Raw genomic sequence first — 25,756 nt, 5'->3', positions numbered from 1 at the left:
GAACCAAATTTTGCTTTTGTTGTGATTTAAAAAATAAAAAATAAAATTACTAAAAAAATGGATCAAATTATAGGTTAGCTAATTTAATAAAAATTAGTTCTTATCTTTTTATTTAAAAGTAATGCAAATGGAAATTTCTCAACACTCCTTTCTTACAGCAGCCATGCGAGCCGCTTGGCTGCTTCTAAGTTTACACCTGTCAGTTTGTTTCGATAGTGAAGACTTCGAAGTAACTTCGACCAAAATTTTTCAACCGTGATATTATTAAAATGGTCTTGGTCAATCCCGGAAGGTTTTTTCAGTATCGGAAATGTGGTGCTGGAAATTTCCGAACCCGGGAAATTAAATGAGAAATATTTTTTTATTTCAATTGAATATTTTTGTATTTATTTAAAAAATATACACGTAAATACAAATATACTTAAAATATTAATAATAATAATATACAATTATAAATAACGAAATAAAACGAAAAAAAATACAATACACAGAATTCATGTACTCGTAGTTAGATATTATTAATTTTTTTATTTTAATTATATAATACTGAATTAAATTATTATTATTATTTTTAAAATGAGATCGAAGTAAACTTAAAGTTCTTAAGGTTTCATCGTCCAGCGATGATCTTATTTTAGTCGCGATTATTCCGCATGCTGAAAAAACACGTTCAGATTCCACACTAGCGGGTGGTATGGAGTGTGAATTGTATTAACAATTTCCGAGCTTTGCTCCACGCGTACCATCAATTCTAAAATTTTGAAGCTCTTTTTTGACTATATTTAATAAATCTGGTGTTGTTGGTTTTTTTGACAGAGTGTTAGAATTTAATTCTTTAATTGCTTTATCAAGTTATTCTTGCAAGGACTGTTCAACTTCTATTTCGACTTCCTCTATGTCGTCGTCTATTACATATGTTTCTGTATCTGGCCCTGAAGTATTATCTGATGATTTGGACATGCTAACAAACAGGTTTATTGTTGATGATTTATTTAAGCGCTCAAAATTTAACAATGGGTTTTTATTCATGTCGTCCTGTTCGCCCTTATGCAACTGGAATAAAGAAGAAACGTGAGTAGGACGTTTGTTTATTGGATGAGCAAGTGAATCGTTCAGTTGTATTGCTAAATCGCTGTTTCTTAAATTGTTCATCATAAAATTTATAATCGTGGCAGCTGAGAGAAGTGTTGCATCACGACGACAAAATGATTCGACCGCTATCGTTGCAAATTATTTCTCTTCAAATGAAACGAGTGTATCCACATCAATAAATGACTTTGAAATACAGTTTTTTACTTCAAAAAATCGCTGCAACATGAGAAATATGCTGTTCCATCGAGTTTTGACGTCAATTTTTAATTCAAATTCTTTTCCGTATTTTTCAATACATATATGCTACAATATTTGTTCGGCACAAAATCATTCTTAATATTTTTTATGAAAATGAAAAATGAAAAAAATATTTTCATTAACAAAATAATGTTGAAGATGACGACGAAGAGTGCATGCGTCCAGAACACGTATTCTGACCGATGGTTGAAACACAACTGATTCTAAAAAATATACATAGGCTTTAAAAAGTTCGACAACTTACTACTGGTATTAATTGCATTTAATTATTTACTTACTGGTAATTCCGTATCTTCCATACATTTGATTACAGCTTTGTTAACTAGTACTTCTTGATGCACAATACAATGCATGCGAAATATTTCATTTCATAGTCTTTATTAAACAAAATTAAGACCCCATTTATTTCGCTCTTCATAATCGCAGCTCCATCACACAATTTGTGCATTGATACGTTTAACTTGATTAAATCCTCTTTATAGCATTATAAATATTAACTGCATTCGGACGGTGCTTCAATGAAGTTTGGCACAGAAAATTTTTAGTAAATTCACGTTTTTCAACATCAATTTATCTTTAAATACTAAAATTTGGTTGGTTTTTGTCACATCATTATAAATAAATAACTTACTTTGAGAAATGCAATATAATTCATCATTTTGTGAAAGAAATCCAATTATGTATTAATTTTTTTTTGTGAGGAAAGTTCAGTTTAAAATTTTTCAACTAGGTTTTGGCGAAAGTTTTTGGGCCATTTTTTTTTACTTCAACTTCATGAATTTTATAATGCCGCTCCATAGTGTATGATTTTATTTGATAAATTATAAATTTACAAATCACTTAGACGGCAACTATACACATTCTCGTTCTCATTTTGAACACGTTACGAATCACTTGCGCGAGGAAAAAAATTAATACAACTCAGGTGTATTCAACCAATTTCATAATTTTACAAATAAATTTTTGAAATATTATTCTGTAAAGCGTAGGTGGCCACAGAAAAATCTTCTGATGGCCTCATGCAACCATCGTGGCCGCACATGAGAACCACTGGTCTACACAATTGAAAATCGCATTGTTTGATATCACTACTTATTCAATAGATATGAGATAGAACGAAACTGTGTTACATATAGAAAATCGATTTTCCTGCGTCGTTGACAACAAAATTTAATGTGTTATATTAGCCAAATAAAATGTATGTACACACTTTCATTTCGAAATTGGAATATATGTATTTGATTTATTGCACATTTATTTTGTGATCGGATAAGGATATTACGAAGCGAGACCGGGTAAATAATTCTTTATACATATCGTACTTGCCATAAAGTTTTCCCCAAACTAAATATTTACCGAAAACTTTCACGTTCAACACGACAATTCTTAGCAAAGCTTAAACGTTCAAAGAAGTATATTAATATTGAAAATTTAATTCACATTTAAATAGTACATTTTTTCCAATATGGGTATTCGCATATATGAATTGTGATAAAATACTAAATAAGCTTTAAAAATTATTTTTTTCCTTATATTAAATATCATTTTAAATATACATATATACATACATATGTATGTATGTATATATTCAGATTAAGAGAAAAAAAATCGCTATGATTATTTTATAGTTAATCTTAAACGCTTATTCATTCCTTATTCATGTATGTATTTTATTAAATTTATTAATAATTGAATATGAAATTTAAAAAAATAAGTTATAAACGTACTTAAATAACATATTGATCTTCACAAGATTAAATGCAATCATTGAAACAAAATAAAAAAAACAGTTATTTCAATTATTTAATGGCATTTAACATACTAAAATAGTCATTAAATCACAGGGCACGTATGTATGTATATATGTACATACATATGTACATACATACATTAGGCTAGATCGATAAACACAAATTTTGAATTTTCATCGATGGACCAAGTGGAAAACTTTCTTCGTATCAAGATAACGTTAAATTATTAATTTTAAACAATGTTTTTATCTCGACAAAAATTACGAATAACTATGTTTTTTTAGAGATTGGTTTTGATATTTTTACTATTTTTAAAAAAAATAATCACTCAATACTCACCTATTGACGTTTATTTAGGCTGATTATGATAAGTCGGTGAATATATATCACACAAATCAGGATATTGAAAACAAGCTGTCAACTTGGATGATATATCATAACATCACCAATTGGAAGAAAGCACTGAGGACTGTCCAACTTATGAAAAAAAATGCATTTCATTCAGGAATTAATCGGTCCCCATGTGAAAATGTATTTGAACAAACTGAAAAAGTTAGTTTAACATCATTAAATTTGCCTTATGATGTAACCAAAGATTAATGCCCCGAAGAAGATATCAAAAAACTTGCTAGAGGTAGAAAAATAACACACGACATTAATAGAAGTATCAGAAGGAAATGTAAAAGTAATATAAATTCCCTAAAACGCGAATGGAAGTATACTTTCAATGCGAAGTTAATGCTTAAGTATAGATTAATAATGCAGTCACTGCAACATATACATACGTTTATTTGCAAAGATTGTTTTTTATTAATTTATTAATACAGGTTATATTTAAAATTATATTTTGAATAATACCTTTTTTCTTTTATTTTCCAGTGATGATATAATTTGTATAGTGTAGATATAAATCACTTACATTATTAGGAAATTATGTACATATAATACAAAACGAGATCTGTTCGGAACCCCATTATTTATACATTTATACATTTGTCAGACAGGGATATGAAACGTGTACTTCTAAATATTCTATGAGTATGCTCGGTACGATATCGAGATCACAAAACAGAACAGAAATTACGAGAGCACAAAACAGACTTGGCGTCTGCAATATGCATTTGGCTGATAAAGGCTATTTGAATTAAGCCCAGGCCGAACTTCAAACTAGAGCCCATTAGGCCAATCCAGATTACACATCATGCGAACAATTCGGCGCCTCTCCTACAACCCAATTGTATTGAAGCGAGAGCACTCGTATTCGCCAATTCGAAACGCTGAGATCAAAGCTCTTTATTAAGTTCAATGGTTTTCTCTATCGCAAAATGTATATGAATATTCGGTGAGTGGATCGCTTTTGAGCGTAACGATCCATTGTTTGCATGGAATTTGTACGAGCAAAGCCTCCCTTCAATTAACGAAGGCGTAGCAATTTAAATCGCCATTTTTTTCACTGTTATACAATCCCTTTTAAAAGTTTAATGAAAAACGATATTCCATTTGCAAATTAAGAAGTCGCTTTGACACAAAAATTGAACAGATTGCTTAAGTAAAATGTCAGGCGCTAATCATCCCGCAACTTGGATTGTAAGACATTTATGTATATTGAACTGGTATTAATGCTTTAATATTATTTCAAATTAAAAAAATTATGCTGGAAATGGACACAAAATTCAAAAATACAATTCGCTGTGAATAAAATCAATGTGTTATATATGTATGTATGTATGTAAGTTCATAAAAATGTATGTGATTTAATTTAATTAATTCTAAAAATGTGTTTATTTTCCACAAACAAATTAAAATTTCATTAAATAGTCGGTAAAATCAACAAGAAGATTTTTATTCATAATATACTAATACTTAATTTCTACAGATAAAAATTAAATCTGGATTAATTTTAATCATTTAAATAAGCTTTAAATTTGTAAAAGAAAACTTACAGACGTATCTGTGAAAAGTAAATTTATATTTTATATTCATCTAAAAATATTATGGCAGGTAGAAAGCTTCAAAATCTGATTAAAATTTATGCATTACGTCAAAATTATATCGAAGTTTTAATTTGGTAATTAAGTTTTAAAATATTTTAGTATTTCAAAGTTGATTATGGTTGGATATAAAAGAATAATATACAATATAAGTATGTATGTATGTATGTATAAAATACATAAAGATTTCTTACGTATGCAATGTCGATAGTGTAAAAATGTTTTTACTTTAGATGATTTATATAGAAATAAACTCAGGGATAGTAAACTGTAGCATGCCTACTTTAATTTTGACCAAAGAGCACATATGGAAGATCAGTGTTCGATCTGTAGATATTGGCAAATTTACGCGCACAGACGTTTCGACAGTTCAGCAGATGCGAGCTCGTATATAATAATGGAATTCGACGTCGAAGGTCTATAAAATAAATTTTGTCGTTGAAACGTGCCGAATTCGTAGAAAGGAGAAAGTATCGGGGTCAGAAAATGGTCAGAAGACGTCATGGGAAATTCGATTGCCCTTTTAGAAAAGACTCCCGAGACTGCGATTTTCCGTTTTCCACAAAAGGGCGACTCCTTTAAATTTCGTACGCGACAGTCGACGCCAAAGAATTATTTGTCTCAGATTTTTTCCCGTACATACTATAAGTATATTACAATATATTTTTGCATATTATACCTATGTATATACACATACATATATACAAAATTATAATGTTATTTAAACAATCACAAATTTATTTAAATATAGGCTTTTCTCACTGGATTTAAATTTAATGGTAAACTTTCACGTTTGATTAGTATTCATTCTATTAAATTATCAGCTTTTGGCAATCCTTGGAAAACTAGGTCAAATTGATACGTCGATTATTCGCTATTGGGTCATGTGATATTTGAAGTTCCAAAATGAATATAAAAAAATTCATTTGCATGTGTATACATGTGTGTCAACATGAAATACTATTTATTTATGATACTTTATTAATTTCCGCATTGTCTTCGTATGCTAACAGAAAATACCATTTACCCATGATACATTATTAGATTTCCTCATAGACTCTACATACTGGAAATTTCATTTAGTTGCACATAAAAGTAATCATTTTCCGGTCGTTGATTCAATTTATTACGTACTTTGAACTAACCGGAGAATATTCGAACTCCTGTTTATAATAGTATAATAACATTTCCTCGGCTCAAAATATGTATATTCTACGTCGTACATACATACATGTGTTTACACAAAACGTGTTTTTATATTATGTGAGATTGAAATTTTCTATGAATTATTCATACAAAGCGTTTGGAAAACAAATTTCGGAATCAAATTGCTTTTAATGCATTTTACCACTGTAAAGGTATTTCGCGTAAGAGCTTTCAAAATATTTTTAATATGATATTAAAGATAAGGATAAAAACAAACAACACGCTTTGATAATTTTGTTCGCCGTCGTAAAATCATCACTAAATACTTTCCTGAAAATATGTTAAGCGAGATTTTCCAAACACACCAGACTTAGCTTGTGAATAAATTTCGGGTGGAAATAATTTAGGGTGCTGAAAAATTTGAAACGTCTTGAAAATTCACCTCTCACCAGAATTAACGCGACTAATTAGCGAATGGGGCAATTCTCGGAGCAGTCTGTTGTTGTCTGCTGCCATCTGTAAGCTCTGGAATCAAGTCGTGTCCCAATTTCAGCGTTTTTTCGACATCATGAAACTGCTGACGTCTCGTTTTCACTCGTGAACATATCGATCCGAGAGTTGAGACAGCAACAGAACCAACGAATGAAACGGTCGTCATACATTCTCCAAGTACAGGAAGGCGTAGAGCCGTGTCCTAGTTAAAATACTATTTTCCATCAAATCGAAGTTAGCAAAATACATACATACATGTTTGTACAATGAACTTTATCTATCATAAACTATTTAAATATAGGTATGTAGGTGTGATGCATAACCTAACGAGTGATCATATGATATGAAAAGACTCTTAAAATATGATGCCTCCAATTATAAATTGAAACCATATACATTTTATTATCTGTAATTAAAAACGTTTATTTATGTTTGAAGCATATAAAATTCGTATATATTTCTTAGGATGCTCATAATCTCATGAGAAAAGCGAGTAGATATGACTACATACATGCAAATGCAAATTTGTCAAATTTATCCATATATGTCTCTGTTATGCTCTGTAAAAATTACTCTAAAAATGCATTATCGATGTTTATAATTGGCCAGGAAGCAGCATTTGGGGTTTATCTGTTAGGTCATCCTTAATGTAAAAATGTATGTAAATAAGTACATACATATAATATCAATATATACATATGTATGAATATATTCAGTACCACTTTATATTCTACCATGTGGACAATCACGATTAGAGTGTTTCTATTATTAATAGATAATCGATTAAAAGATAACTGAAATAATACTTTGTACATACAGATACATATATTTACTCAAATATAAATCAAATCTTAAGAATCGCTATATAATCTTTCATATTGTTCATTCAAGGAAAAAATGTAATTGAAAAGATTAATGATCGCTGTATTGGGATTGTTTAGAGTTTTTCAATACATATTAGCCAGCAGTTTGGCTTAGTGGTAGCGTATATATTTAGCACCACTGAGGTCAAAGTTTCGAGTCCTCGCCACTGCTGGTTAGATTTGGGGGTTTTGTGACTCCAAATAGATCGTTTCCCTATCAGAGTTTGCCAATTTTATCTGATCATTGCTGAAAGGGTTCCTGAAAATTGGTATTAGATCTAATCCTGTTGTCACAAAATCTGCCTGTGTATAATTTGTAATAATTATACACAGTAATCTGAAATCTATAGATATCTCTATAGACATCTCTATAATTTCGTATTTATTATATGTATAAAAATTGTATACAAAAAAAAAATCTAAAAATAATCCATAGATGTCTCTTATGATTATTATTTCTGATTAATTGTTATATGCTATATGTATATTCTGATTATATATGTATGTATTACTGTATTTCTGATTTCTGATTGTTTATATATTCTGTATTTCGTTAACGTACACCCGTCGCATTGGAGCAAATCTGTAATGGCGAGCGTATATTGATTTGTAACAATAAAATAAAAAAATATAAAAATATACATATGTATATATGTATATGTACTATTTAATAATTTCTGATTTATATAAATTAATTAAAAGTTTCGATCCATATAAATTCATATAATTTTTTTGAATTCATTTGGTTTATAGAAAGCAGTAATTAAATAATACTCTGTAATATACTAACTTGTCTATTTAAGCAATTAATAATGATATTATTTTGCTGTTAGATATTTTTACACACTCTGTTTCGTGGAAGAGCGAGGCTTCTGCGCACATCCTCTTAGCAGTTTGCGCCTAGCCGCTACGTTATAGGCAACCCGCACAAGCCCGTGGCAAATCAAAACATCAATTTTGTTTCGAAAATTGGTAATAAATACGATTAAATTTATAAAACTTGTATTTACCAAAAAATTAGGTATTATAAAGTGGTTTCTCTAAAAAAAGTGTTTTCATGTAATTTATTTATTATTTTAGTGGGAAAAAAAAATAAGATAAGATAAAATGATGCAATAAACGCTTGAAAAGTTTCGCGCATAAAAATAAAGCATCAAAATGGTAAGTGAAATGCTATATTATTCTCTTTGTATTATGTTTAAGACTTTTTTGGACAATATTAATATTTTACTTTATTTATAGTACGGTTTTGTGAATTACGCTTTGGAATTGCTGGTCGTAAAAACGTTCGGCGAAGAAACATGGGAGAATATAAAGTGTGTATAAAATCAACATTTATTTGATACGTTTTATAATTTACTATGTTGTTAGAATCATTTTGATCGTAGAAAATCGGCGGATGTTCAGATGGAAGGTCAATTTTTAGTTCGCCAAATATACGAAGACGAAATTACATACAATCTCATATATGCCGCCGTCGAGCTTTTGCGTGAGTATTTCGTTTGATTTAATAACATTAATAATTCGATATTCATTTTATTAAATTAAAATTCAGAAATCCCTGCCGATGCTATATTGGAACTATTCGGAAAGACCTTTTTCGAATTTTGCCAGGATTCTGGCTACGATAAAATCTTACAGGTTTTGGGAGCAACCCCCCGTGATTTCTTGCAGGTATTTCAAGTTGTGATTGTATTTACTTTTATTTTAAATATCAATCGAAAATGTTAATACATAATATAACGTTGCTTTTAGAATCTAGACGCTCTGCACGATCATCTGGGAACTTTATATCCGGGAATGAAAGCTCCGTCGTTTCGATGCACTGAAATTCCCGGCGGCGATCTCATATTACACTACTATTCCGATAGGCCGGGATTAGAACACATTGTTATCGGAATCGTAAAGGTATTTCCCAATTGTATTTATTTTATATGTAATCCATATTAATTATGGTAATTTTCATAAATTGATCATCTTTCTAAGTTATTTTATCGTTGAATTTCATTTACATAAATACAGCGATAAAATAACTTAATAAAATAATTTTATCCACTTACTAAATCTGCATTGAATAATATGGTACTCTTCTTGTTGTTTTAATATTCTATCTTCAAGATAATGTTTAAAATTATATTATTTTGGAAAACCTTGATTACTTTGTAAGGTAGGATTATCACACGTATTTAAATCATTTTATAAATATATTTTTAAGCGTTGATCATTTAAAACAGGCATGTCTAACCTTTTTTGGGTGACGATCTTTTTTTGGTAAAACGACTTAACTTTTGAGCATCTCGGAGGCCGCAAAATATATATTCTTAAAGGGGCCAAATGTATTTTAATGGGGAATGAAGACATATGTATATATATGTACTTGCTGTATCAGAAATAAAATATTATTCAATATGCTCGATAAACAAAATACAACACCGCAGGCAAAAATTTTTGTACTTTTGAGATTTCATGTCAAAAATAATACAACTCCGAAGTATTTAAGTCGTGACAGAGAGAAAAATTGGATAAAAAGCACAAAAGGCAAAATTTTATAACGATATATAATTTTCAATAATAAATTAAAAAACTAATAAAAACACAAATACATTATTACGCCCGTCCTCCATCTGGTTCATATTTTTCGAATTCATACTGTGCTGATGCTTTATTAATTTCATTTTCATTTATTAATATTCATTTTCAGCTTAAATCATTTGTCAATCTATTTTTTTTTTCTTGAAAATACAAATGCATATACATATGCATGTATTATGATTAATGCTGATTGCAAATGTTCTAAACTGACGTTCGAAACTACTGCGTCTATTATGGAATATATGTATATCAGAATTTTGTATTTTATTCTATCAAATGAAAAAGTATACCTACGAAAATTTCAGTTTCGATCTAATATAAGTTTTATGAATTTTAGCTAAATGCTTCGAATTGAAACAATTAAAAACACATTTAATAACACACAGAAAAGAATAACGGTACATTTTTTTAAATTTTACCAAAGTACATAACTAAGTGTTTGACCACGTTTTGGTGTTAAAAATAAAGATATTTGCAAACCCTTGCACACTTACCGCAGAAAGCCTAGTATAGAATATAAGCGCAATAAACCATTATTCGAAGAATTATCTTCAAATACATATGTATGAACAATTAATCTATATATAATACATACGTATGTATTTATGTGTTCATAATAGATTGAAATATTCAGGTGTGATGAGTCACCGATTCTCAAATTAATCAATAATATTTTATTTGAACAAATAAGGAATATTCATAGAGAAATAAAATATTTAGCAAAAACGGTTTTCGAATGTTACAAATTTTGACAAAAAACCGGGTTTTTGAAACCGGATTTTGAAAAGCGACAATTCCTAGTACTAAGCATATATTATATGTAGATATATTTTTTTCAATTTCAGTCCCCAGATATCGATACATTGCTATTTTTAACAGCTTGTTGGTTGATTATTTGAATCAAATCATTAGTTACATACGAAAATATGGTCTTAAATAAATATATATGAAAAAAATCTATAACTTTACTACCGCTTTCCAGACTGTAGCAAGCAAACTACACGACACTGAAGTTGAAATAAAAATATTGAAGACGAAGGATGAATGCGATCACGTGCAGTTTCTCATAACGGAAAAATCAGCTCCAAATCGTGTCGCTGCACCAGAAATAGAGGCAATCGAGACATTATCACTAGGTGAGTTTGGTCTACATATTTATACATTTCTACAGCCTAATTTTATTAGAGCGCACTTTATGACGTCAAGTATTTAAAGTACATTCAGTTTCGATTGAGCTATTAACTACGGATACGAAATATTATACATTTGCTTAGTTACATGCGTCGATTCAAATTAGCAACATGTATACACATACATAGTTTAATTTTTATTTAATTTTAGAACCAAAAGTGAGCCCGGCGACATTTTGTCGCGTGTTTCCATTTCACCTGATGTTCGACCGAAAGCTGCGTGTTGTTCAGAGTGGTCGTGCTGTCGCTCGAGTTCTACCACGAGTTACGAATCCATCTTGCAAAATTACCCACGTGCTAGATACGGTAAAATTTCAAATATATATTTCTCCTATGCATATGAAAGCATAACAAAACTATGATCATTTTACGGCAGGTGAGACCGCATTTAGAACTAACATTTGAAAACATCTTATCCCACATCAACACCGTCTACGTGCTGAAGACCAAACCTGGCGAAATGAGAACTCCTGATGCGCACGATGAATTTGCAACCCTTCGCTTGAAGGTTCAGTTTGATTATTATTTATGAATAAATTACACATATAAATAAATTAATTTTATATTTCATATTTCAGGGACAAATGTTATACATTCCAGAGACAGATTTGATGGTTTTCTTGTCTTATCCAAGCGTAATGAATTTGGATGATTTGACAAGGTTATTTCTCTTATTCAATATAATATGATCAATCATACAATATTACATTAAATTCGAAAAATATTTCAAACAAATATCATAAAAATAAAAATATTGATCGTCAAATACATATACAGATATTATACATATTTTTACATTTACATATATGTGTATATGTATTACATCGTACTTTATATATTATTTTATCATATTATTAAGAATAAATATGTACGTAATTCAATATACTTACATATGTATGTATGTATGTACTTATAATTTTCGTATATTTTTAATTTAAATTTGATACATAAATAAACAGTATAATTGGAATTGTAAAAGAATACATATATACATGAATTGTATCATAAACTCACATTTATTCGATTTAACGTACATTTATTTTTATATAAATAATTTTTAGACATGGGTTGTATATATCTGATATTCCTCTGCATGATGCAACTCGTGATTTGGTGCTGATGTCTGAACAATTCGAAGCCGATTACAAACTAACTAGAAATCTGGAAGTGTTGACCGACAAACTTCAACACACCTACAGGGAGTTGGAGTCTGAAAAGCAAAAAACTGACAGGTTTTGTAGCATCAAACAAGCACACAGGCTATATTGTAAATAATTTAACTTAAAACTATTTATATTATAGGTTGTTATATTCGGTTTTGCCGATAAGCGTAGCTTCCGAGCTACGCCACGGTCGCCCGGTGGCTGCGAGACGCTACGACGTAGTCACGCTTTTGTTCAGTGGAGTCTTGGAATTTGCTAGATTCTGCGCTCAAAATACAGATTCCAGAGGAGCTATGAAAATTGTTAGAATGTTGAACGACCTATATACTACTTTCGACGTTTTGACCGATCCGAAAAAAAATCCCGACGTGTATAAAGTGAGTTGAATTCCATTGCTAGATTGAATTAGAAGTATTGCACCAGTATATAAACGTGTTACATATTAATTTAAATACATATGTAGGTGGAAACAGTTGGTGATAAGTATATGGCAGTTTCTGGATTGCCTGAGCCAAATCCAGGTCACGCTCGCTGGATATCTAGGTTGGCATTAGATATGATGGATCTCGCAAAAGAGGTCACGATCGATGGACAGCCAGTGGTATGCAATTCTGGGCGAAACGATCTAACATTTGTTTTCCATAGTGTGATATTTTCGTACTCTAGTGATTGATTTTCAGGGCATAACTATCGGTATACATTCTGGTGAAGTCGTCACTGGTGTAATCGGTCACAGAATGCCGAGGTATTGTCTCTTTGGAAACACTGTGAATTTGACCAGTCGTTGTGAAACTACTGGAGTTCCGGGGACCATCAACGTGTCCGAAGATACATATCGGTAAATTCCTTAATTAATAATAAATAATTAATCATTTTTAATATTCTATATTTTAAAATATTTATTCATAATATTACATTATTAATTTTTCAAATTTAGAATATATAATTTATGAAAATAAATTAAATTTTATTCATCACATTATTTCCAATTTACGATAGCGGTAGTTTCATTTTACAAAAATGATCAAATTCACATGAAATAAATAATTGGATAATAAATACAATCAATCGATGCACAAATCGATATATTTCTGCAAGGCTACAGGAATGGGAAGTTTTCTTATACCAAAAGGAAGTTGAAAATTTTCCCATAATCTATGTCTTATCGAGCATCTACACAAGTGCTTTAATTCCGTAGGTCTCAAACCGCATCTCGCAGAAGGTATTAGGTGATCCTCCAACATATGAGAATACTTTTCGAGTACAGTCCTCCTTTGATAATTATAATCAGCTTCGTAGTCAAAGTTTTTGTATTCGTTCATGTCAACCGTCAATTTGATCGTCGGTATAACTCTGAGGATAACTCTCAAGCATGTGACCATTTCGTATGGATATTTTCTGTTCGACTCCTTAAGCTTGTCCAGAATCGTTTCGACTGGGTTTGTGGACGTATTTTCTAAATCTAGCGTTGCACCAAATCTCAAAAGGATTAAAAGCATTTCAGAACCTCCGATTTGGACTAATATTCTCACCGGTGGACTTCGTCCGCAACTCTCGAGTGGAACATCGATGAATCGTCGAGAGATGTCTCCATCTTTGTACTCCAAGTTGGCATTCGTAGCATGATCCAAGAAATAAACCAACGCGTGCACGTTCTCTTCTTTATCTTTGAAGTCGGACTTCCAGCCGGCGATAAAGTGCGGCGCTGTTGTTCCAAAAATTGCTCCTAAAACATTTGAAAATTATAAAAATATTATTTTTTAAATATTTACAGTACGAATTTAATTAGACTACCCAAGAAGAGTCTTTCGAATGTTTTTTCGCAACTGTATATTTCATCCAACAATCTGGCGACAGTGTAATTATCTTGAAGACTCCAATCGAAGGCTAACTTTGCTGCCACGTACAGAACGTTGTGATATTTTCCCATGAGACAAACTTGACCATTTTCGTTTCGAGATTTTTCGTGATATCTCAAAGCCGACAATACGAAGTGTCGACACGATGATTCGTAATCGCACTCGTTGGTTTCTCCTTTTCATTTAAAAAAATAATATATAAATATATATATATATATATATATATATATATATATATATATATATATATATATATATATATATACTTTAATTGAAAATTACTTAAATACATACATACATACATATATAAAAAAAAATAAGTCTGATTTAACCTTTAGCACACCCTGCAATGACCGTCCAAAAGTATTGCACAAGCTCTCGTCTTTTCGTTCTCGAAAACAAACAGTCCCTATCTAAATTTTTGAATACTTCCTCAAAATAGCAATCCATCAATACTTCCATGTTTGCTTTGAAAAAATAAATAAATCACGGAAAAACGTATGAATAATTAAACAAATGAACTATTTGTTTAAAAATGATCAAAGACAACCATTCAACAGTAGAACAAATATGGAATGAATGTGGTTTCAATGTTGACTCAATATAATCGAAGCCTTAAAAATTGTATGTATTTAAGGGTGATTGTAAATGCAAAGTAATATAATACGTATGTAACAGCAGGTGCATACATTTCATATCCATATTTTATTCAAGCACAAATTTTATTTATATTGTATCAACCAAATAAACAATCAAACCACTTTATATAATAATATAAAAGTGTATGTAATTATTTTATAGTTGCATACATGCTGTACTTTTGTAACAGTTAAAGCTGAGCATTTTTTTATATAATGCGAGTTCGGATTACAGAAACCTTTTCAATGCACGTGAACGTGCAACATTTCAAATTTACAAGTTTTCAAATATTTATTTATCATTTCAGATATCTGTGCCGTGAAGATAATTACGATCCTCAGTTTGTTCTCACGCATCGCGGTCCAGTTGTGATGAAAGGAAAATCAGAACCAATGGAAACTTGGTTTTTGACCAGATCTCCAACATAAATTACTATTAATCTTTATATTTTAGTCTGTATACTCTTCTATAGTAGGTATATATTTTTTATCGAAGGACCTAAAAATAACCACTGAGCTTTAAACACTACTCTTTTAAATTTCAGAATTTACTTATTGTGAAAGATACATATATGTATATGCATGTATTTATTTATAATATAAATTATAATATTCAAGTTTAAAATATTATGTCTATGTTAAATGTATAAATAAGTTTGATGTGAATTTATTTATGGTGCAGAAAATAATTTTTGAATATTATAACATATTCATTTATAATAAGATTAGGAAACGTTCATTTTTGGATTTCAAACGTAACATGTAAAGCATATTGATGTAATGAATAAAAAGTTATAAAATGACAATCTTTTATTATATTTTAATATTTTATTATTTTTTGTTTTTATTACTCTACATTTGTACATACGCACAGTGGTGTAGCGTGAATTCCAGGCGCCCCCCCGCAAAATATTTTAAGGCGCCCCCCCCCTACCCCTCCATATATTTATATTATTTCCTTACAGCAAAATAACTTTCCAAATTAATAATTCATACCTTTTTTACGTAGAAAAACTTTTTTTTCTGGACTTCTCAATGGCAAACACGATTATTTTGTTAAAATTTAATACTTTCATTGCTAATCCTTTTAGTCGATGTTGTGACATAGCTGACCTTAAGTAATTTTTAACAAGTTTTAATTTATTAACAAGCTCTCCGAAGTGGCTACAGTTACCGGAAGTGGGAGGAACAAGAAGATTTAAATGACGAATTTAAAGTATAAAAATTACAAATGAGGAGCAAAAAGAAATTACAAATTATGAACATTGTCGATCTTCTTTATTTTTACAAGGATTATTTTCTTTTACGCACGAACGGAAATCAAGCACCTGATTAGGTAATTATTTGTCAAAGTCATTGTCATATTAGTTGATTAGAGATTTGGCTTACCGATAAACATATGTACATACGTATATAAATTGTTATTTGATAATTGCTTTGTATTTTAAATATATTTATCTATATGTAAATCGTCATTTGATAATTGCTTTGCAGGAAAGCGAACTTTGAAACAATGTCATAAAATAACGTGATACGAACCTTCATTTGCACTAAGGTTACGTTTAAGGCCGCATTAAAAATTGTATAAAAATTCTTTTAATGGATTCTGAATTCGTGTATCATGACTAAGTTCATCGTTCAATGCTTTTAGATAAGAGATTGACGATTCAATTTCAATTTTGGTTTTAACCCTAATATTGTTGAAATTGTTACAAATTCTTCAAATTTATTTCTAAAATTATTGATCTCGCAATATGCATTTCTAATCTTAGACTGAGCACTAATTAATATCAGCGTTTTTCGTTTTTAAAGGAGCCTTGAAACAAAGTTAGGAGGCCGAAAAACGAGTAGGCGAATAAATTCGTTTGAGGGACTAAAAATAAAATTTTCCATTTTCATTTTTAGTCACTTTGCTTCTGATTGTTCATCATTTCTTTAACTTTTTTTATTTCTTATTTATTAATTTTATTAATTATTTCTGTAAGAAATTTTAAAACATCTGTACATATGTACCTTTATATCGAAATAGATTCGAACTTTCGCGTGTGTACACATGCTTGTCTCAATTTTTCTTTGCTATACTGCCACTGTCGCAAAAAACAATTGTAAACAGTATACAAGTGAATACGGCATGTGCAAATTCTGAGAAAACTGTCGTTATTATTTGCGAGAAATGAGAAGAGAGCTTGACGCGATATCCTGTCATAAATTATATTATTTTAGTTTCTACCCAAACCGTTTCGTCACTTCTTGAAAATGAAAAAAATTTGCCGATGTCATCGAAAATTAAAATAGTTTCAAATATCACTAAACTAAATTTATATTGTTAGAAACGCCTCCCGCACCCCATGGGGTGCACGCATTCCCGGTTAAAAACCACTGGTTTAAAGTAATTGATGGTGAATTTTCCTTAAAAATTTCCCACCTGTTAATTGTAATTTATTGACCAACAACATGGATGGTAACAATCACTGCGAACCGTATTTTATCGACCAACAAAATTATATTTTGTAAAATTATGTAACCAAATCGATTGATACGAGAAACCAAGTTGGTGTTGTATTATATATACGGATTTCACGAGGGCCTTTGATATGGTGGACTATAATCTTTTATTTGTAAAATTAAGACATTTTGGTTTATCAACTTCAAAAATGCAACTTCTTGAAAATTACTTTTAAAATCGGAGGCAATTTGTCTATCACTCCAATTCCTCAAGAGAATTTATTTCACATTGTTCTTTTTAATTTACATTAATGACATTTCAAAAATAATTATTCAGACTGTATTTTTTTCGCTGATGACCTCAAACTTTTTAAGACAGTTAAGTCTCATAGTGACGCAGCCCTTCTCCAGTTGGACTTACATAAGTGCACTGTCAAGTTGGTCTGTCGAAAATAAATTATCTTTTAGCATTCAAAAATGTTGTGTGCCAAAAATCCTCAATGTGACAAGATCTTCAAATCGCTTGATTTATCTCTATAGCCTAAGTGGTGTCGAATTAAAGTTTTTGGATGAATTTTGCGATTTGGGGGTCTTGGTTACGGCACATAGACAATATTTGTTTGCGGGCCACAAACATTCTGGGATTCTTACTACGAGTTAGTAAACCTTTCCAGAGTGCGTTGGTGCTTAAAATTCTTTATGAATCTCTAGTACGTAGCATTCTAGAATTTTCTTCCTACCCATATGACTTATTCATTAAAGATTGGGAGAATCCAAAAACGGTTTCTCATATATCTTCATATGAAATTGTGCGATTATTATCCTTGGCTATATCCTAGTGCATTCCTATTAGGGGCGTTAGGCTTCAGCTCATTGGAGTCTCGTCGTGTTATTTTTCTGGGAAAGCACTTTTTTAAGCTTTTAAATGGGATAGTACACAATCATCAGGTTCTTAATGAATTTAGATTTTATGCACTTAGTAAGTTCAGGGACCTGAGGAATCGTGATTTGTTTCTTTCTCCTGTTGCTCGCACAAATATATTGGCAACGTCTCCTATATCTAGGGCGATATATGTATGTACATATGTACATCTGCTCAACCGGGTTGCTGGTGATTTTGAACTCTTCAATGTAAACTGTGCTAACCTGGTTGAGTCGTTGTTGAGCAACGCCAGTGGTTGATTTTACCAATTATACATGTGAATGATTATTATTATTATTGTGATGTTATGATTATAATGATGATATGTTATTATTATGTTCTGTTACTATTATGATGATGTTATGATTGAATGACAAAATATTACAAAATATTACATAGTGTGACAATACGGCGCAATATTGCTTGCGTCCAGGGTTGCCACACGTCCCTATTTTAGTGATTTTACACTCAACTTAAATCGATAAAATAAAGCAAATAAATTTTCAACATAAAGCATTGTCAAAAAAACGAATACACTAATAAACTGTTGGGTAATACACTGTTGTCGTCACTGGGGATTACTATACCGAAAGTACCGATACCGGTAGTATCAGTATTTGACCGAAAACAAGTTTTTGGTACTACCGGTACTATAAACTAAATGCTAAAGCTTTTGAAAATCCGCAGATTCATCAAAATAATTGACTTTTACAAAAGATTGCAGTGATCATAATTTACACTTTAATTTGAACTCTATATGATTTGATACATGTGTCATTGCATCGATCAAAAACTATAAACCGTTGAGTGTAAAATCCGTGAGTGATTTTTCGCGGAACCATTTTAATGGGACTGTCCCGAGTTCAACAGACAAATCCCGTATTACCTCAGAAAATCCCGACTTAACAAAATGTGCATATTACATACGCAGATAGAAATGGTTTGATTTTAAAAGTAACAAATTTCAATCCATTAAAGTCTTGTCTTAAACCAAACATGAAAATCGAATTGTATTCAATTAAAAAAAATATATTTAATATTATTTACAATGTTCACCTACACGAAGATGTCTGTTTATTAAACCAATTTTTACTGAAGCAAACGAGAAAAAAAATTAAGAAATCGACAATATTTTTTAAAAATCATTTCGATTGTAATAAAGTGTATAAAATTGTAGTCCTTTCAATTCTACATTCCATTGCAATTTGCGAAAGAATATTTAATCTAAGAAGTGCAACCTGGATAAATGAGAGAAACAGATTATTGTTATAAACCGTAGAAGTTGAATTAATTCAATTGTAATGACTTTAGAAAACTTTTATCAAGCAAGGGCTGGCAAACATATTTTGAAACAAGTTAAAAGCTAGGAAAAAACTTTTAATAAAACTGTTATGATTGCATAATTTTTTGCATTTAAACCAAAATATTCCGGTAATTGTATCCATTATATTTTAATAGCTGTGATTTCTGTGGATTATCAAGTGACTTTTTTTGAAATGTTCTCTTCTACACATACCTAATATAGATATGTATGTATGTACATACTTATTTACATACATTATAATTTAATTTAAAAAAAAAATTAATTTCTTCATCAATTCTTCAACTTCTTTTTTTGTGATGGTTCGAAATAGTGAATGTCCCGATCTGTAATTTTGGAAATCTGGCAACCCTGCTTGCGTCGTATCGTCGAGTCAGTTTTGTCACAATACAATATGTTCGAAAATATTCACATGCACATGGCAGCCCTTTCGTTAGTACGGGTGCACCCGCCACTATGAAAAATCGTTCGTGAATATTTCCACACTGGCCATAGGAAACCGGTTATGCTTGATACGTTTCGGTGACAAGTAGTGTTGTACATATATTATGAACATAGGCCGGCGCGACACTGTGCACCATTGTTCATTTTTATAGTGAAGCTTTTTTTTGCTCTCAAGCTTTGTATAGGTAGTTTGCCCTGCTTCCTGTAAAATAGCCCTAAAACGCCCTATTTCCTGGAAAAAGCACGCCGAAGACTAATTATGAATATTTCGTGTCGGTTGATGCTTTTGGGCTACGTCACATATATGTACATTACGGGACATGAATTTATCCATAAGGAATGTACTTAAGAACATTTTATTGTTGATTTATATATAAAAAACTTTATTGGAATGAATAAATTAAGTTCAAAACTGCGTCATTGCATAATATTACCAGCTCAACATTCCTCTATGTATAAAATAAGATGGGTTTTTACAGTTAAATGTACGAGATCAGGTGCGCGCGCTAAGCGCCTGTGTACAAATACATACACTATGTTAATCGCGGCCTACAATTCGTATGCAAATCTCACAACAGTGGTCGAGAGGAGGAGATGAATTATTTATGCGAAACTATTGCCAACACCTAGAGAACCGGACCAGAGACCGGTGGAAGATGTTTCAACGGAGAAAAGTTGCCAAAGATCCTCATTGTTTTTCGCGAACATGAATGGTGAGCAGAGACCGCTTGCGCAATACGCTTCTAAATCGACCAACGACTCGGCAATCGAGAAGATCGATCCATCAATCGAACATCCGATAAATCTGGACATAAACGTTTACTCTTATCTAACTAACCCACAAAATGATGACTAGAGAAGGGAAATCGACCTTGTTCGAAGTGCGAGATTCAACACTTGACGAATTGATAGAATATCATTCATATGTGTATCTGACTACTGACATCACAATTTTACTCATTAGAATTTTTTAAAAATGAATTTGTAACTAGGAAACAAAAAAAATTCGTTGTGATGAAATACATCTAGATACAAACTTTATTAAGTACTCTTTAAGCATATCGTGTTACTAGAAAATGTTTATGTGTATTTTTAAATAAACAAAGCTTTATTATAGAAATTCATTAAAAGAAAATAATTAAAATAAATAACACATCTAATGCATACATATATGTATATAATAAGAATCTATAAATGTATCAGAATAATTTAAATTGCAATTGCTTTAAGCTTACGGACTTTTGACCGAACGGACATTAGACCGACGGACGTTTGGCTGAACGAACATTTGGCCGATCATACATCGAAATCAATCAAAAATCACTGGAAACTGTTATATTATTCGGAAATCACCTCGACCTCATTATAATATATTAATATTTTTGTTAAATTTAAGCAATTAAAAACAGGTCAACCCAAATGTGCCTTCCTGGCTAATTATAAACATGATAACACAATTTTTACAATAATTTTAACAAAGCATCATAGACACATCTATGGATAAACTTTGTTGTATAAATCGTCAAATTTCGATATGCAGAAAAATCTGCGAGACATTTATGGACAAATTTTTTAGCAATTTTATACGAATCAGCGAATTTTATACGAATCAGCGAGAGGATTAGAGGATGCCAATTTGTTGGAACCGTTCGATTAAAATCAGATAAATTGGCAAACTCTGATAGGAAACGATCGACTTGATGTCACAAACTAAGGTCTGGCCAGCAGCAACCAGTGGGACTCGAACCCGTGACCAATATGTTCGAAAGCATAAATGCTAACCACTCGTTCACGCTGCTGGTTTAATTTTTAAATAATAATTAAAATTACTTTTTCAATTATTATTTTAATAATAATAATTAAATTACATTTTTAATTTTATTATTAGGCACCCCAACAATCATGCACAAGACAACTAGGCGCCGATAATCACATGCAGACAACTACGCGCAAGACTAAAATCACGCAATACATCCCCGACAGCAGCGCGTAGAAAATAACGCACAGAATAAATCTATAAAATAATGAAAAAAGGGCTTTTCTTTTTAGCTTTATTTGCTTTTGTAGGACAGATGATTGACAGAAATTTAATACTGGTTCTAGTTTTCTAATTTTTGAATTTAGTGGGTTTCAAACCCTAGAATTAATGTGCAAAGATTCTTTAGTAATTATTTTATACTAACAATGTTTAGTTTGGACCTTTAAATTGATTTTTTCAGTTTCATTACAAATATTATTATACTTTTTAAGACAAAATTCATGCAAAATAAATTACTTTTATATTGTATTGTCGTTATTGTCGGCGGGCAGTTGTCTTGGGCTCAATTGTTGGTACACCATAATTATACCTATCTATATATTATATAAGGGGTCTACTTCGTTCCACCAACTTGCAATATCTTAAGACTCGTTTTCCCAACTTTTTCGGTGTGTTTCATCGTCGAGTTTGTATATATACAAAACACATAACTGTACAAAAATTTTTTATAAAGTGAAATACTTATTTTACGAGATAAACATTAACTATAAAAAAATAAAGTAAGAATAGATTTTTAAACGTTTTTTTTATATTTTAAAGGTCTCTTAATAGCTTAAAAATCTATGAATGATCACAATATGACTCGTATATTAATTATATTACATACGTGTATACAAAAACAAGTTTGTATACAATATATGTACACACTCCTGTTTAAGCAGACGAAAGGTTGAGAAAATGTGTCTCGAGATATTGCTAGTTGGTAAAACGGAGTGCACCGATATTGAATGTACATATATGTACATACATATGTATACTTTAACTACAGCAAGTAATTTGAATATAAAATGAATCGGCTGTTGTGGGTGGTGGTAGGTGGAGGCTGACGACCCTGCAAAGTCTACCAGTGCATATTTATTGCCGTCAACATTTTCAGCATACGAATTATTCACCCTTTGCATATGTAGTTCATTTAATAGCATGCTTTATTGTTCAATGAAATGATTCAACAATGGCGGATTTTGTATTACGACATACCAAAAGGTTGAAATGTGATAGAGGTCATAAGGGGACTGGTAAGAAGGTCGTCGAGACTCCATGCGAACCGGACCTCACGCTAAAATCATTAACAATCAGGTTTTGTATTATTTAAAAATTGTATATTGAACGAAAATTTATCCCATGCATAAACTATAATATAATTACACTATCGATTCTGGTCTGGTCGTATATGTAATATGTGTATTTTTTTACATAATCAACCTATAATTTGAGGTGTCTCAATAATATCCGATATACGAAAGTACGAATTATGTACTAATATATACTTAAAACTACATACACGTGACAAATCACGTGTGAGAAAAAACGCAAGGTGTGTAATTAGAGCGACAAGCATGCAACGCATGTCCTTTCTTACATTTTCACTCACTCGAATGCTGGCCACCGCTTCTGACGATCATCTTCGAATATTACATAATGCTTTTTCAAGACTCCTGCAAACTTCTGATAATTTTTTTGTCCATTTTCAAAATAGACATAAAAAACTATCAAACATCACGCTGGTATGGCAATGTTCGCGGTTTTTTCGCACTCGGGATGTGCTCCGGTGTTTTCTTATTGTGTGTGTTTTTCTTGTGCAACAATCAAAAATCAATAGAAGAAGTGATCATCAACCTCTTCTTCTGCGCCAATGTTTTTATTTGCCTATGTAAAGGCTTCGACTTGATTGTTTTCCGTCACCATTTCTTAGACGTTATAGTCTACTTAAACGAGGATCTCGCATCGTTCAATTCAAATGATGAAACAATCGTCAAAATTAAAGTTTTATCAATGAAAAAATCAAATAAATGGACCTATTCTGTATTCGGACTAAATTTTTCAGTCTTAATTATGACTTTAATTTTACCTTTGTTCAAAAGTTATATCACAAAAGAGGTAACTTTACCAGTGGGCAGTTCATATCCTTTGACTCGATTATATGCGATTGAGTTCACTTTTCAAGCTATTGGCTATACTCTTCTGGCCATATTTTCGTCTTGTTTCAATTGTTTATATATATCATTCTCCATTTTCATCACGAATCAATTGGATATATTGATTTATGAAATTTCCACTTTTAAGTTTAAACGGAATTATATTCAACGGGAACTTAAACAAAATTTAAGTAGATTCATAGAAAAGCACGTTCACATTATAAAGTAAGTATAAATATAGATATATAATATGTGTAATATATCGATGGATATTATAAATGATAAAAAGTATGTGCGCACAATTTTAGGCATAAAATTGTGCGCACAATTTTAATTACATAAAATCATTATTTCAGTGGTAATCGACTCATCAATTTGGCATTTAGTAGGGTTCTATTCTTGCAAATATTCGTCAGTACATCTTGCATATGCTTCGCAATGCTTCATATTCAGGTAAAGTTATTTGTACACCAGTGTGTCTTGATCTTGAGCGATTGGCGAAATTTGAGCAGAATGCTGAATAAGGTCCAGTGTACTCAAATAAGTATGTTACGTTGTATGCTTGAGAGATAGAAAACGGAATAAGTAGGTTGGAAGTCTGATAAAGGTAGTTGATGTAATGGTGAGGAAAAAGAGATTGAAATGGCAATGATCGTGTCACGTGGCTAGAAAAAAAGGCGATAGATGGACAAAAAAAGTGCTTGTTGGTACCTGAGAGAATGTAAAAGGTTGAAAGGAAGGCCGCAGGGAAGATGGGTGGATGAAATAAGAAAAATATGTGGGATGAGATGGTTGAGAGTTGCCCAAAACAGAAACGAATGGAATCATTTTGAAGAAGCCTTCATCCAGCAGTGGATGGCGAATTCCTGAGAATGATGATGATAATATGTACATAGGTACATGTAATGTAATATATTAATATGTTCAGCCTTCGGAAATCTTTTATTAATACATATTTTTATCAGTTGAATCGAAACGATAGTGTTGAAGATATTAATTCATATTAAAATAAATAATTTTAAGTGGTTTTAAAACGCTATAGATCGATATACCCATAACTTTGCGATATGCATAGTCACGCTCATTGAGAGGAATAAGTGCAATTTTAACGTGCGTTCCACATGCAAGCTCACGGTAAAGCATGTACATATATGCATTTAAGTTGTATTTGATGCATTTACTTATTGCATTTTCAGAACATGGCCATATTATTCGTGGTGCCCATCCAACTAATTGAAATCACCTTGCTGTGCGGATTCGGACAAAATTTACACGACATGGTTTGTACAGCCATTTTCAAAATACCTCATTAAATCTTATATATCAACGACATTATTTTTAAATGTTTTTTTTATAATCTAATTGCTATATTCTTATTGCGTTTAGAGTTGCAAACTAGCCCATGCCTTTTATGGAATATCGTGGGTAGACATGAGAGTCCCAGAAAGGAAAATGATTCTGATCGCCCTTCGCCAGGCTCAAAGACCTCTTTCCTCGTCTGCCGGACCTATACATACTCTCTCGCATGAAACCTTAAAAGCGGTGAGTAAAACTCCAATAATGTATCCTCAAAATATATTATAAATAATGACGTGTTTATGAATACTTTCAGGTATTTCAAACTGCATATTCGTT

The 25,756-nt window shown here is 31.1% G+C and overlaps 2 protein-coding genes across 2 annotated transcripts in view; one reads left to right on the top strand and one right to left on the bottom strand.

Annotated features, from left to right (window-relative positions):
* Gycbeta100B (guanylate cyclase soluble subunit beta-1-like) overlaps positions 1-15,464 on the top strand; it is a 79,512-nt gene extending 64,048 nt beyond the window's left edge. Inside the window, exons 2-14 of the mRNA XM_077438825.1 lie at positions 8,836-8,909; positions 8,982-9,082; positions 9,149-9,267; positions 9,349-9,501; positions 11,168-11,321; positions 11,527-11,681; positions 11,752-11,883; positions 11,954-12,036; positions 12,437-12,607; positions 12,678-12,915; positions 13,002-13,139; positions 13,219-13,376; positions 15,344-15,464. Of these exons, the coding sequence (XP_077294951.1) occupies positions 8,836-8,909; positions 8,982-9,082; positions 9,149-9,267; positions 9,349-9,501; positions 11,168-11,321; positions 11,527-11,681; positions 11,752-11,883; positions 11,954-12,036; positions 12,437-12,607; positions 12,678-12,915; positions 13,002-13,139; positions 13,219-13,376; positions 15,344-15,464 (1,797 nt within the window). The remainder of the gene's footprint in view (positions 1-8,835; positions 8,910-8,981; positions 9,083-9,148; positions 9,268-9,348; positions 9,502-11,167; positions 11,322-11,526; positions 11,682-11,751; positions 11,884-11,953; positions 12,037-12,436; positions 12,608-12,677; positions 12,916-13,001; positions 13,140-13,218; positions 13,377-15,343) is intronic.
* On the bottom strand, positions 13,603-14,859 carry stops (SOCS domain-containing protein stops). The gene is made up of 3 exons (XM_077437420.1): positions 14,730-14,859; positions 14,333-14,572; positions 13,603-14,264 (listed from the first exon to the last, which is right to left on the bottom strand). Exons 1-3 carry the CDS (start codon positions 14,857-14,859, stop codon positions 13,603-13,605), a joined length of 1,032 nt encoding a protein of 343 aa, XP_077293546.1.
* Positions 15,465-25,756: the final 10,292 nt, after the last annotated feature.

This window comes from Arctopsyche grandis, chromosome 1, assembly GCF_051622035.1.
Source record: "Arctopsyche grandis isolate Sample6627 chromosome 1, ASM5162203v2, whole genome shotgun sequence".
In the NCBI taxonomy this organism is placed as follows: Eukaryota; Metazoa; Arthropoda; class Insecta; order Trichoptera; family Hydropsychidae; genus Arctopsyche; species Arctopsyche grandis.
Note: the sequence above shows the minus strand (reverse complement) of the source record. Positions and strands in the feature narration are given on the sequence as shown.

Excerpts from the sequence above, each read along its gene's own strand:
- stops (XM_077437420.1), bottom strand. The coding sequence starts at position 14,859 with ATGGAAGTATTGATGGATTGCTATTTTGAGGAAGTATTCAAAAATTTA. Across the intron at positions 14,573-14,729 it reads CATTGCAGGGTGTGCTAAAG|GAGAAACCAACGAGTGCGAT; the intron begins GTTAAATCAGAC and ends TTAAATGAAAAG. Across the intron at positions 14,265-14,332 it reads ATTCGAAAGACTCTTCTTGG|GAGCAATTTTTGGAACAACA; the intron begins GTAGTCTAATTA and ends CAAATGTTTTAG.